General features: G+C 48.3%; 4 protein-coding genes across 6 annotated transcripts; 2 read left to right on the top strand and 2 right to left on the bottom strand.

Moving 5' to 3' along the window:
• Positions 1-1,411: 1,411 nt before the first annotated feature.
• On the top strand, positions 1,412-3,075 carry LOC103979760 (dihydroflavonol 4-reductase). Of its 3 annotated transcripts, none has more exons than XM_009395961.3 (6): positions 1,412-1,558; positions 1,666-1,835; positions 1,915-2,109; positions 2,192-2,351; positions 2,428-2,620; positions 2,689-3,075. In XM_009395961.3, the coding sequence occupies exons 1-6, from the start codon at positions 1,450-1,452 to the stop codon at positions 2,930-2,932; spliced, it is 1,071 nt and encodes a 356-aa protein (XP_009394236.2). In that variant the 5' UTR covers positions 1,412-1,449; the 3' UTR covers positions 2,933-3,075. The 3 variants fall into 3 exon arrangements, with proteins under 3 accessions (XP_009394236.2, XP_064953741.1, XP_064953740.1); XM_065097669.1 differs by having other exon boundaries at positions 1,422-1,526; XM_065097668.1 differs by having other exon boundaries at positions 1,457-1,597.
• Positions 3,076-3,367: 292 nt separating this feature from the next.
• LOC135608529 (pentatricopeptide repeat-containing protein At5g66520-like) lies at positions 3,368-7,382 on the top strand. Its single transcript, XM_065101526.1, has 2 exons — positions 3,368-5,763; positions 5,860-7,382. Exon 1 carries the CDS (start codon positions 3,384-3,386, stop codon positions 5,253-5,255), a length of 1,872 nt encoding a protein of 623 aa, XP_064957598.1. The 5' UTR covers positions 3,368-3,383; the 3' UTR covers positions 5,256-5,763; positions 5,860-7,382.
• LOC135608530 (zinc-finger homeodomain protein 6-like) lies at positions 5,628-6,812 on the bottom strand. The gene has a single exon (XM_065101527.1). It carries the CDS (start codon positions 6,810-6,812, stop codon positions 5,799-5,801), a length of 1,014 nt encoding a protein of 337 aa, XP_064957599.1. The 3' UTR covers positions 5,628-5,798.
• A 3,205-nt stretch (positions 7,383-10,587) lies between the features above and the next one.
• Positions 10,588-12,798, bottom strand: LOC135608528 (GATA transcription factor 15-like). The gene is made up of 2 exons (XM_065101525.1): positions 11,075-12,798; positions 10,588-10,993 (listed from the first exon to the last, which is right to left on the bottom strand). Exons 1-2 carry the CDS (start codon positions 11,507-11,509, stop codon positions 10,700-10,702), a joined length of 729 nt encoding a protein of 242 aa, XP_064957597.1. The 5' UTR covers positions 11,510-12,798; the 3' UTR covers positions 10,588-10,699.
• Between the last annotated feature and the right edge of the window lie 90 nt (positions 12,799-12,888).

Genomic DNA, 12,888 nt, shown 5'->3' with positions numbered 1-12,888 from the left:
TTTACTTGATCGAGGTGGAGGCTTCTAGCGTCAATCTAATAAGGGACTATTTGATTAGTCGATCATTCGTGTGACCCATAGATTCGCGAGGGATTATCCGTTTTATGTGATTGGTATACCCGTATGGTTTTATCCTTTTGGAGTATGTGAATTCTTAAAGACGCCTCTGAAGATAAGGGAGATTGGACTTACGAGCCTTTAGTTCCCATACTCTTCAACTCATATATATATATATATATATATATATATATATATATATATATATATATATATATATATATATATATATATATATATATATATATATATATATATATATCCATAAAATAAATTTATTAAAATTTTCACTAATCTTATTGTATTTAATAATATAACCAAGGTAGAGAAATATGAGGTATAAACTCTTTCATGATAACTTAAAAGAGATGTGTATCCCAAAAGACCACATATTAGAGACATTATGAACATGCTTTGCCTAAAATCTCACAGGTTGACCCACATCCTAAATAGGTATTAGTTTCATAATAAATGCTTTTCATTAATCATATTGTCATTATAACATCGTATTTGGCATCCATAAGGTTGTCTCACCGATGAAGAACATCAGAGAAGGATGATGGCTTCCCAACCAATGAATGTTTCAAACTTGTGTTATGATCTTTGATTAAATAAGATGTCAAGTGTTCATCAACTACCACTAATATTTGTTAGGAAACATATTACCGAGGAAGGGTAGATGCATGTCACAAGCTTCATCGTCGGCAAGCACACTTTTCTCTCTCTCTCTCTCTCTCTCTCTCTCTCTCTCTCTCTCTCTCTCTCTCTCTCTCTCTCTCTATGAATGGTGATTGTTTGTAGCAATTAGTGCTTGTTTGGTGGCAAGTAAGGTTGCAACCAATTTATGATTAGCATCCGCGACTTAGAATTCAACATATAACACTCATACTTCATCTCGATTAATCTTTTCTTTTTGTTTCTATAAATGATAAACGTTGAAAATGTGATTCGAGCTCAGTTCTCTCCTCATCGGTCACTCCATGGAATTCAACGGCTGCTGCACCAACCATTCTGTAGTGTCGTGAGTCTCCTCCGCTGCCAACACAACTAATGGTTGATGGATTCACTCATCCAATAAGACTACAGCTAATCCTCTTCAAAGCAGGCATGGTGAATCTATAATTTGGATTCATCATCTCTCTCATTGTTGATCTACCGTGTCGGAGAATAATCTTAGAGGCACACCTGACGTTATTACGTTTGACTTGCCATCACTCTGTGCAACCACAGCTTGACCGTTAGATGCGCCACGTTCCACCTACCGTACCGTCCATTCTCCCCCCAGTGGTTGCACGCAAGCAGGTAGGCTGACTTCGTATATACATGTCCCAGCGACGCAGGCGAAGACGACACTCATCTCAGAGAGAGAGAGAGAGAGAGAGAGAGAGAGAGATGAAGGGGCCGGTGGTGGTGACTGGGGCCTCGGGATACATCGGGACATGGCTGGTGATGAAGCTTCTGCAGAAGGGGTACGTGGTCAGGGCCACCGTGCGAGACCCCAGTCAGTAGCTGCTCTTTTCGTCTCTTTCTTCTCTCTCTTGTGCGTTTTGTTCGAGCTTCGTTTGATCCATGTCGGAGTTGGGGAAGATCTAACGTCGTTGCATGCAGCGAACCAGAAGAAGATCAAGCCGCTGGTGGAGCTGCCGGGATCGGTTGAGCGGCTCACCATCTGGCGAGCGGACTTGGAAGAAGAAGGCAGCTTCGATGAGGCGATCAAGGGATGCAAGGGAGTGTTCCATGTGGCCACTCCCATGGATTTCGAGTCCAAAGACCCTGAGGTAATCTCACGGTACTTTAGAATTCGAACCCTACTTAGATCACGAGCATATGATGCGTCGTCGGCGGACTCTTTTGCAGAACGAGATCATCAAGCCCACGGTCGACGGAGTGCTGAGCATCATGAGGTCCTGCAAGGAAGCCGGGACGGTCAGGCGCGTCGTCTTCACTTCCTCCGCCGGCACCGTCAACGTGCAGGAGCAGCAACAGCCCCAGTACGACGAGAGCTCCTGGAGCGACATCGACTTCTGCCGCCGCGTCAAGATGACCGGATGGGTAACCTTGCTTCCCATCCTCTTCTCTCGCCTTGCATGCGCTCCGCTTTCGGCTTCTCAAAGGGATTTCTCTTGTTCTGCAGATGTACTTCGTGTCCAAATCTTTGGCCGAGAAGGCAGCGGGCGAGTTTGCGAGGGAGAATGGCATCGACCTCATCAGCATCATCCCGACTCTTGTCGTCGGCCCCTTCATCACCACGACCATGCCGCCCAGCATGATCACCGCGTTGTCACTCATCACAGGTTAGTGACAGCAACCTCTCTCTGAGACCTTTCCGCAGAGGAGAATTAGATCGAGCACGCATGCAATGCATTACAGGAAACGAAGCTCACTATTCGATCTTGAAGCAAGTTCAACTGGTTCACTTGGATGACCTGTGTGATACCCACGTCTTCCTGTACGAGCACCCTGATGCAAATGGGAGATACATCTGCTCCTCTCATGACGCCACCATATACGATCTCGCCAAGATGTTCCGAGCGCGATACCCCCAGTACAACATCCCTCAGCAGTAAGTCCTAATCTCCCATGGCCATCAAGAGAAAGTCCGATTCAGATAACAAGATCCTACGCTTGCAGGTTCGAAGGGATCGATGAAACGATCGAACGGGTGCACTTCTCCTCCAAGAAACTCACCGACCTGGGTTACAAGTTCCGGTACACGATGGAGGACATGTTCGATGCCGCCATCGAGTCGTGCTGGGAGAAGCATCTGATACCACTCCAGACAGCAGAGGAACAGTGCAGTGAGGTGGGCAAACCTCTGCCTCTGGCAACAGAGACACCGAGTGAGTTCAGTGAAGAGAAGGTCCTGTTGGCTTAGGTGGAGACACTCCGAGATGCACCAGACATTGCATGATTTCTTCTCATCACAGGAACAAGTCATGTCCTGTGAAGGTTGACTAATTTGTCTTGGAGTGGCCAAAAACCAGAGATATATTTAGCAGCCTCAATTTGATTGTAATCTCTTTGATCGATCTAATAATAATATTTTTAATCGATAATAATAAATTAATTTTAATAAATAATAATCTTATATCAAGTGATATTTTATAATAAATTAATCAAAAAAATATTTTATGATACAAATAAAATATTTTCTTAGTATTTATCGGAAGAATATTTTCCTTAGCATTACCGGTTTTACCGCCATGTCAGTATCTCAACGTCTGGTGCGAAGCAGACACCTTATCCAAACAAACAACGGATGCACCTCACGATATCTTTGTCCTCTCAATCTCAGAGCCACTGTGATGATTCCTCGCCGAAAGCCAATGGCAGCATTGCTGCTTCCCCTTCCAAACAGTGTCCTCCTCAGGCCACCGGCCGCGTGCACTTCATTGCTGGATAAATGTTCAGACGTGGAAGGCCTCAAGCAGATCCATGCCACCATGGTCAAGACCGGCCTCGTCCTCGACGCCGTTCCCGCCAGCCGGCTGCTGGCCGCCCTGTGCCGGTCCCCCGACGACGGCAGCCTGACCTATGCGCTTCTCTTCTTCGAACGACTCCGGTGTCGCAACACCTTCATGTGGAATACCATGATCAGAGCCTTGTCCGACAGCAATCTCCCCGAGCAAGCCGTAATCTTGTACTGCCAGATGCGTTCCGATGCCATGCCGCACAATCCTTACACCTTCCCCTTCTTGCTCAAGGCCTGTGTCGCGTTGCCGTCGGCCTTGCCGGAAACCCAACAAGTGCACGGTCATATCATCAAACATGGATTCGCCTCCGAGGTCTACACCGCCAATTCGCTTCTTCGTGTCTACGCCAAGTCCGGCTGCACTGGTTCCGCCCGCAAGCTTTTCGACAGGATGCCGTGCCGAGACGCCATCACCTGGAACTCCATGATCGATGGATATGCGAAGAGCGGAAGGCTTGAGATGGCACGCCAACTGTTCGATCTGATGGAAGAAAAGAACGTGGTGTCGTGGACATCGATGATCACCGGGTGTGTCGAGAATTGCCTCTTTAAGGAAGCCTTGGAGCTCTTTGGCGAGATGCTAGTTACGGAGGTCGAAGCAGATGCCAGGGCGCTCACCAGTGCGCTGACAGCATGTACCCACCTCGGGGCTTTGGATCAAGGAAGATGGATACACACGTACATAAAGAAAAGGCAGATGCAATTAGATCCCGCTCTGGGATGTGTCCTCGTTGACATGTACGCCAAATGTGGCGAACTCGATGAAGCACTAAGCATCTTCGAGACGATAAGAGAGAGAAATGTGGCTGTGTGGACCGCCATGATCGCCGGTCTTGCCGTTCACGGCCTAGGAAGGGAGGCGCTCGATCTGTTTAAGGAGATGGAGGAAGCGGGAGTAAAGCCCAATCATATTACCGTCACCAGTGCGCTGACGGCGTGCAGCTATGCGGGAATGGTGGAGGAGGGAGGATCTCTTTTCGAAAGAATCACAAAGGAGTACAACATGAGCCCATCCGTCGAACACTATGGGTGCATGGTTGACGTCCTCGGCAGAGCGGGGATGCTGAAGGAAGCAGAGGACTTGATCAACGCGATGCCCTTCGACCCCAACGCTGCGGTCTGGGGAGCACTGGCCAACGCCTGTCGGATTCACAGAAACTTCGAGCTAGGAAAGCACGTAGGAAAGATGCTGATCGAGCTGGAACCGGAACAGAGTGGCCGATACATACAGTTGGCCAGCATTCTCGCTGCCGAAGGTAGCTGGAAACAGTCCCTGACGACGAGGAAACTGATGAGAGAAAGAGGAGTGCTGAAGCTTCCCGGATGCAGCTCGATCAGCGTGAAGGGAAGTGTTCACGAGTTCGTCGTCGGAGACAGGTCACACCCTCAGGCCGCGAAGATACATCTGGAGTGGGAGAGAATCCTGAGAAGATTGAGGAAGGAAGGATATGTGGCGTCCACCGACCAGCTACTGCTGGACTTGGAGGAAGAAGAGAAAGAAGCTGCGGTGGGATGGCACAGCGAGAAGCTGGCTATTGCCTTCGGATTCATCAGCACCGAGCCAGGGACGACGATCCGGATAGTGAAGAATCTGAGAGTATGCGCCGACTGCCATGCCGTGTCAAAGCTCATCAGCAAAGTTTACCGACGCAAGATCGTGATGCGAGACAGGGCCAGATTCCATGTGTTCGTGGACGGCACTTGTTCCTGCAAGGATTACTGGTGACAACACCCTAGATTATTGACAAGCCTGTTCTTCTTCTACAAATGGTGGAAACAGATACTGAAAGCTTCAGATTCATCTACATCCTTGTACCTTGTCGACACGTTGAGGTCTCGTTCCCATTGCTTAGAGAGACGGAAATCGCAGAAGGGAAGGGAAGCATAGAATGCAGTGATCACTACTCTTTACATGTATATTAATCCTATCCCGATGTCATGAATCCCGTAATCCAGAAAAAAGAAACAGCTGCTTAGACAATACGATGGGGATTAGACATGAAATGACCGACAGATCACCGGGGAAGAGACAGGGAACGAGAAAGGAAGGCTGTTGGAGCAACAAGAAACACAGACAAATGTTCTTGATCGATGCAGGTTGTGACACAGATCGATGCTTGATTGCCAAACAACACTGAGACAGAGGAGAAGGAAAGCAGCTCGAACCAGTAAACCAACACGTTGCAAGCGACTCGTCATCTCATCAGCGTCCTCTCCGTAACGTAGAGTTGAAGGTTAGTCTTGGCTACCGCTGTGGATGAAGTGCCGACTACAGCTGCTGCCGCTGCTGCTGCTTTCTAGTAATCATGTGCTTATTGTTGTGCATCCAGACCTTGAGGACCTGTCTCCTCACTCCAATCTCCGAGCAGAATTGCTCGACCACTGCATCATCTTGCCTCTGAATCCTCCACCTCTCAGCAAAAGCCAGCATTTTCTCCTTCTGCTCCGCCGTGAATTTGGTTCGAAACCGCTTCTTTGGCATGGCCGAGGGCGTCGGCGTCCCGGTGTCTATCATTTCCTCGCTGGACGACTCTGTGGTGGTGCCTCCGTTCCCGCTGGGGTTGTTGCCACCGAAATGGACGAAGCCCGGCGACCCCGGAAGGGCCGGTGAAGGGCTCGACGAGAAGCCGCCGAGCTGGAAGTGTTTCTGGTGGTGGTGGAGTTGCGCTTGGGGATGGGGGAGCGGGAGTAACAGGGGTGGGCGAGTGGTGCCATGGTAGTAGGAATTGACGGCGTTGGCGCCGCCCTCGGTCTCTCTTCGGTGGAAGCTACGGTGGCAGCCGCAGGCTGCACACTTGAGTGCCTCGGGCGTGTCAGGGTCGCCATTCGGCAGGAACTCGCCGCAGCCGTCGACGACGTGGCCACCTAAGGCGGCCGCGTGGTTGCGAAGGCATTCTTTGTACTTGGTGGGGATATCAGCTGCGGTCACGGTGGTGGTGGCGCTAGCTGCTGGTTCGGAGTTGACCGATACACCCACACCTGCTGCACCCGGAGACGAATTGGAGATGGATGCTTGATCTGCGTTGTTCCCCAGAGACCCGGGACGATGATCCAAGGCAATGAGGTTGGACACAAGATTTGATGGTTTGGTGTTGCCAAGGATGTCACCATTTCTTGGTCCTCCTCCAACGCCACCACCATCAACTGCTGCTCCTCTTGGGGAGACAAGAGACGAAGAGGGGGAGAGTGTGGGTTTAGAGAAGGCCGATCTGACGCCGAGAGAAGCGTTATAACCGGAAGAGGAAGAAGGTATCCCTATCTCACCGGGATTCCTAAACTCCATCGACTCGACTCCGCACACCTATAACGCTGCTGCGCAAACCATGCAAAGGATAGATCAGCTGTTACTTCGTTCAGAAAAAGGCAAGGATGAGCGATCAGACGGTGTCAACGAGCAAGTGCAGCGCTCAAAGCAGCAGCGTCCGTAGGCTCATGAGAAGCTCTGGGTGGAATAATAGCGAGACCAAAAGAGAGCTATAGAGCGAGGGGGGAGAGAGATCAGGAGAAGGGGAGTGGGAATCAGTGGCGTGGGGTGTGGCTTCCCAACACCCGTTTTGTTTGTGGAAAGGGGAAAGCTCATCAAACCAGGGTGGGACAAAGCAGAGAAGGGTCTCCTACGTGGTGATGAGAGAGAGAGGGGAGAACGGAATGATGCAGCTGCGAAGAACCTACAGTGACATGCTTCTCCCCTGCAAACGGGTCTTCTCTCTCCCTTACAATTGTGGCTGCAAGCCGGTGATGATTTGTACTGGTGTAAGACTTGTAGTCGTGTACGTGTGTGTTTGTGTGGTATATGCGTCCTTCCTTGCGTTACCTGTATGCGTTTTAAGTTAATGTTGGTTGACTTAGTAGATATTGGGGATATCTGAATCACTTGGATATCAAATTATTTATGCCTAAATACTATTATCTTTGGTTTGGTGAGCTATTGACAATCTTATTATGGACTCCTCCGTGTTAAGTTTTCGATCGTACCGATTTGATTGCACTTTTCCTTGTAAACCTAAAAAACTGGAGGAGAAGTCAAAATTCAGAAGCTCCAAAAGTCAAACGTCTCAGGTTCCTCTTTCTAACGCTGATGGGCTGATTCCATCTGCCTTTAATCCATCTTCTCTTGTTCAACTTAATTTCTACTTCTCGAGCTTATTATTATAGATTTATCTACCCCGATGAGTAAATTCTATTTCCTAATTATATTTCGAGTGATTCATCATTAAACATAGATCATAAATATTCTAATCGATTCGGATCGAACGAATATCAAAATCATTTCTATTTATTCTATTTTGGTTTATAGAATCTGAAATCAGAATTTACGATTCTAAATTAATAAAAAAATCATTGATCGGAGGGATATTTAAAAAAATTAAAATTAAAATATATAATTTTGATTTAAAATGGGAAAAACTGAGGTTAGGGTTACGCACTGCACCGCAGAGGATAGAAGGTCCATGAAAGCTCGGTTTGGAGATTTGGGACGATGATGGGCATCACAAGTACACACGACAGCATTGGCCATTGAATGAACCCCACCAGCTGTGGCATGTGCGAAAGCAGCACTTACCGACAACCCACCACCGTCCTCCTCACCACTGCCGTACGTGCCATGGAGAAGTTAACCCTAGATCCGCCGATCCCCCGTCCCGCCCCCTACGTGGAGGCGACCCGGCCCACTCTCGTCCCTTCCTTTTCGTCGAAAGCCGTGCCTCCAGACCCAACCCCAGCTTTGTCCCTTCCGGTGGTCTCGTCCGCGTGGCGCACACGTCGGGGGCATCGACCTCCGATCGATGGCTGCGATGCGGGGAATGTGAATCGAGGCCTATTTATGCGTGCTGCTGCACTGTGGACAACATGGAGGAGGAGGAGGAGGAGGAGGAAGACTGCCGAGGCTTTCTTCGATGAGTATGCTGCCACGACCATTGTGATCCAAAGAGGAAAGCTCCACGCTTTCCTTATATTCGCCTTTCGACTGTGCATGCTGGTGGTGGTAAGTTGAGTTGTTCTTGACGTGCAGTTGTATACGTACTGCATGCACGCGCAGTTTCGACGACGATCTAAATCCTTAGAGATGCTAGTGATTCGCATCAACTCTCTCTCTCTCTCTCTCTCTCTCGCTTGACGGGGGGCAACGTGATGAGGAAGTACACACAGGGATGCCATCGAAGTCCATTGCCCTGTGTCTCAGCAGCCACTGCCGATGTACCGTCTTCTCGGTTATTCTCAGTGAATCCCATGTGATTGCCTCGCCCTTCTTCCCTGTCCCATCGATCGTGACATGACGTGACCGGCGACATGACTGGCTTTTATAAGGAGCAATCGCTCCGGTAGGTGCTCGTCTCCCTTATAATTTACAACTTGACAGAGATATATGTACCCGACGAAGAACGACCAGCGGCTGTGACTCCTCCAAGTGTCTACCATGCTCTTCATCCCTGCCAGTTATCGATGATTTCATCTCTCTCCATCACCAGCTTACCAACCGAGTTGACGTTGGAGTACACTGAGCCTTCCCAAAGCCTCTCACGCAGCCGTACTTCATGGGCTCGGTCGGCCTGCTGCTTAACAAATGATGGGACGTGTTCTATATATATATATATATATATATATATATATATATATATATATATGATATTTTAAAAAATATATATTTTCATATAATTTTTTAAATAATATATGATGTTACCACATATACTATCAACTGGTGAGTCGGTTTAATTGATTCACAACCGAAAGTATAGATCTATCTTCGCATCTCCTCCGTGATGATATAGGGCTATTGACGTGGTGAACTAAAGTAATAGGTCCGCATGGGAGATCATTTATCAGGGATGCTATGACTTGGGAATGAAGACATCAAATAGAGGAATCAAGGTCTTTTTGGTTACGTGATCCTTTCTGAAGATGAGCTAGTGGGTGATTTTTATACTTATATACTTGACAAGGTCGGTTGACATTCATGAAGATAATATTAGATTAAATTAACTAACTGATTATGATAATAAAAATCTCTCTTTATCCTATGGGAGTTAAGTTAACTGGGAGAGTTAAGGCACAACTTACGACTATCAGGGTTATCGTCCTATGATCAAACTCCATTCCTTCTTTCGTACAAGCAAGTAATAATATTTTCATCATTTGTCTGACAGGAATGATTACTGAGACTGCACCATACTATCAACTATTAATGCAGGGCGGATTGGGGCACGCTCATAACGTGATATGCTTAGGTGTTTGCTTTCATGACGAATGAGCTAGCATGAAATAGGATTATCCCTATCAGCATCTTTCATTCTATTATAATTTTTTTTCTTCAAATAGTATCCATAAATCTAAAAATCAAATGAAAATAATACTATTGGGTGCATCCACACCATCGTGGAATGGGTGGGCTTGCACTTGGGCCCTTGATGTGAGCCACGTCAGCCTATCTTCGCTGCTGCCACGAGTAAACTCGCTTCTCTTTTATCGACGGTGAATCGTGCCATCGTTGATGGCGTGGCTGCCACCTAATTCCTAAAGCTCGCTCTAATGAAACTTCAAGACGAAAGCTTTGCATCTAATATTATATTTTTCATCTTTATAGAGACCAAATGTTGAAGATATTAAATCAAGAATTATAATTTTCAATGATCTGATTTTTTTTTTATTTTATTTTTCTCGTTGGTCGAATATGGTATGTGAAATATCTTTGAATTAATCAGATTTATTTTATTGATCGACCAATTAAGTTGATCCTATTTTATGAAACCGAGTTCGAACTCAGTTTCGAATCGGATACGGGTGGAATTAACATTAGATCACGTCAGAAAGTAGTCACTGTTAGTTTGGTATCTCGCTTTAAGGTCAGATGCACCGTAAGAAAAACTTAAATGTTTATTTTGAGTTTAAGTTCATACTCTTAAATAATTTAAATTTATAAAAGAGACGGAACTACGTAAATCTGGTGTTATTATCGTTTTTATTCTTTTCGTTTTATTGTCTTTGTCGATAATTTACTGGGGGTAGCTCTAACAGTCCCTCGTCACTCAATGCGTGCTTCCACCAGTAAAAAGCTCCGATAATCCCAAAATCATGTTCATAAACAGTAATTAACATTTGCTGGTGATGCTCAAGACGTGACACTCGAGGAGATAGAATAGAATAGAGAGCTTAAGGCCGCTGCTAAGGCGGCTAATGGTATTGAGATAGGCTGGGCCTGTTTCGGGCCGAGAACTGAGGCGAAGGCGCGAGGTAGGACGCCTCCCCATGGCCCGCCGTGTCGTCGTCGTACATGGCGATGGATGAGTTGCCTTTCGTTGCGGACGAATCGTAGCAACTCCATGGTGACCGCAGCTGTTTCTCCCCTGCTGCCGATGTCACCGGCGACGACGACGAAGGTGGCGCCATCGACGACGCCGACGACGCCGACGCCGCCGTACGCCGCTCTACTTTCTTGTAGCGAATGCCGCACGCATTGCACAACGACTGCGATGCGTCGAATCAAATAGACGTCAGATGCAGCGGATGCCCGCACATGGTATTCGTGAAGCCAGCGAGTCGCCGTACCTTGGGGCCTCGTGGACCGTTCCTCCACAGCGGAGTCGAGGTGGTGTCGCAGTTGGCGCACCTACGAGCGAGAAGAAGAGGGTCGCCGCCAAAGTTGGAGCCGTTGGTAGCTCCACCATAGAACGCATTCGATCTCTTCTTGGACTGCGAAATGATATCCTGGCCGAAGCTAGACACGCACGACGGCCGCTGGAACATGGTGGAGGACGCGGCGGCGGCGGCGGCGGCGGCGGCCTTGTTCTCGGTTTGGCGCGTGGAAGGGGTCCCTAGTGACAAGGTGCAGTCCACCGAGGAGGGGGAGGAGCAACCGGAACGTGCGACATCATGGTCTTCATCCGTAGACTGCTTTCCCGTCACCGGGAAGACAACAGAGAAGTAGGCGGACCCGCACGAGCACGGATACGAGCTGCTCTGGTGGCCGCACTGGTGCAACATGTCCGCGGAGCAGCAGAAACCCAGAGGAAGGAGAAGGACTAAGGAGGCGGTAGCTAAGAGCGTGGACCCTGCCGAGGGATCGAAGAGAGAAGGCCGGCAACTGCGAACCAAGAAGTGGTATCATACAGCAGGCTTAACGGAGCGTATTGATGATGCTTTGGGACGAAAAACCAAAGGGTGCTAATAACGTGTGGGATCTCGGGAAGTGGGAGATGGGGGTTTGTCGGGTTTAATGCAGAGGAAGCAGGTTGAACAATGCTTGTACATGGAGCTGAGTGTGTGTATGGCTGTTAATGAATAGTTAATGCTGGTTTACAGGAGGGGGACGGAGAAAGGCAGTCCGCAGCAGTACGATGGCGTCGTCTTGTGCAAGAGATCGAGATGGGATTCTCCGGGATGGGTGCAGTTACAGGATTGTGCAGTGGAGGCGCGACCTCGTATCACTTCATCTCTCTCTCTCTCTCTCTCTCTCTCTCTGTCTCTCTCTCGTGGGGGATAAGCTCTTCTTCCACCTTCGTCTTGGGAGTGGGAGAGGGAGAGGGAGAGAGAGAGAGAGAGAGAGACATACAAGTTGGCGTCGTGACTTGTTCCTCTGAGCTGCTCTTATAACACGACAGCGACATATGAGTGGCCCAACAAGACGATGTATGATGGCGCAGGTGCCGGAAGCGAATCGAGGAGGCCACGGCAAACAAGGCAGATGAGAGGAGACAGATCGGTCAAAAGAGGCCACGTGACTCGCGGTGCGGTCTTCCATGTAATCTCCCCATTTCCCCGATCTCGAGGCACCCCAAGAGGAAAGAAATTAGTGGAGAGAAAAAGGAAAAAGAATATAGCGAAGATATAATAACCACGGCGATGGAAATCACAGCATGGGATGGCTGCGGTCATCGTTCTCCAAGTCAAAGGATGATAGGCAAAAGAGAAAGTGAAAGGCTCTTCGTGGCACACGCCAAACCTCGATCGGCTGCTCGTGTCGCGACAGTGGGATCATACGCATTACGTCGAACATACGATGTGCATGCCGAAATCGTCGTCAAAAAAGCTTGCCTTGCCCCGACATGTCTGGAGATCCGAGTTACATACATTACTCGGGATGGATGGATGGATGGATGGATGGATATAAGAGACAGTGGATCGGCCTCTACAAAATCCCAATCATCGTCACGCAACGGCGTCCCCGAGAAAGAGAAAAGGGCAAAACCTGGAGCGAAGTTAAAGTTGATATTGGATTCAAACATCATCCCGTCTCTGTTCCCGATCGCGCTGTCTCGTCTTGGGAACCGAGTTATCTTCTCCGTTGACCACTGCTCTTCGGCCATGGATGAGATGGCGATTCCCTGTTTCATTTTGCATCGTATTATCTATCGCCTAAGAGG

The sequence above is a fragment of the Musa acuminata genome, chromosome BXJ2-3 (genome assembly GCF_036884655.1).
Source record: "Musa acuminata AAA Group cultivar baxijiao chromosome BXJ2-3, Cavendish_Baxijiao_AAA, whole genome shotgun sequence".
NCBI classification, from domain to species: domain Eukaryota; kingdom Viridiplantae; phylum Streptophyta; class Magnoliopsida; order Zingiberales; family Musaceae; genus Musa; species Musa acuminata.
Note: the sequence above shows the minus strand (reverse complement) of the source record. Positions and strands in the feature narration are given on the sequence as shown.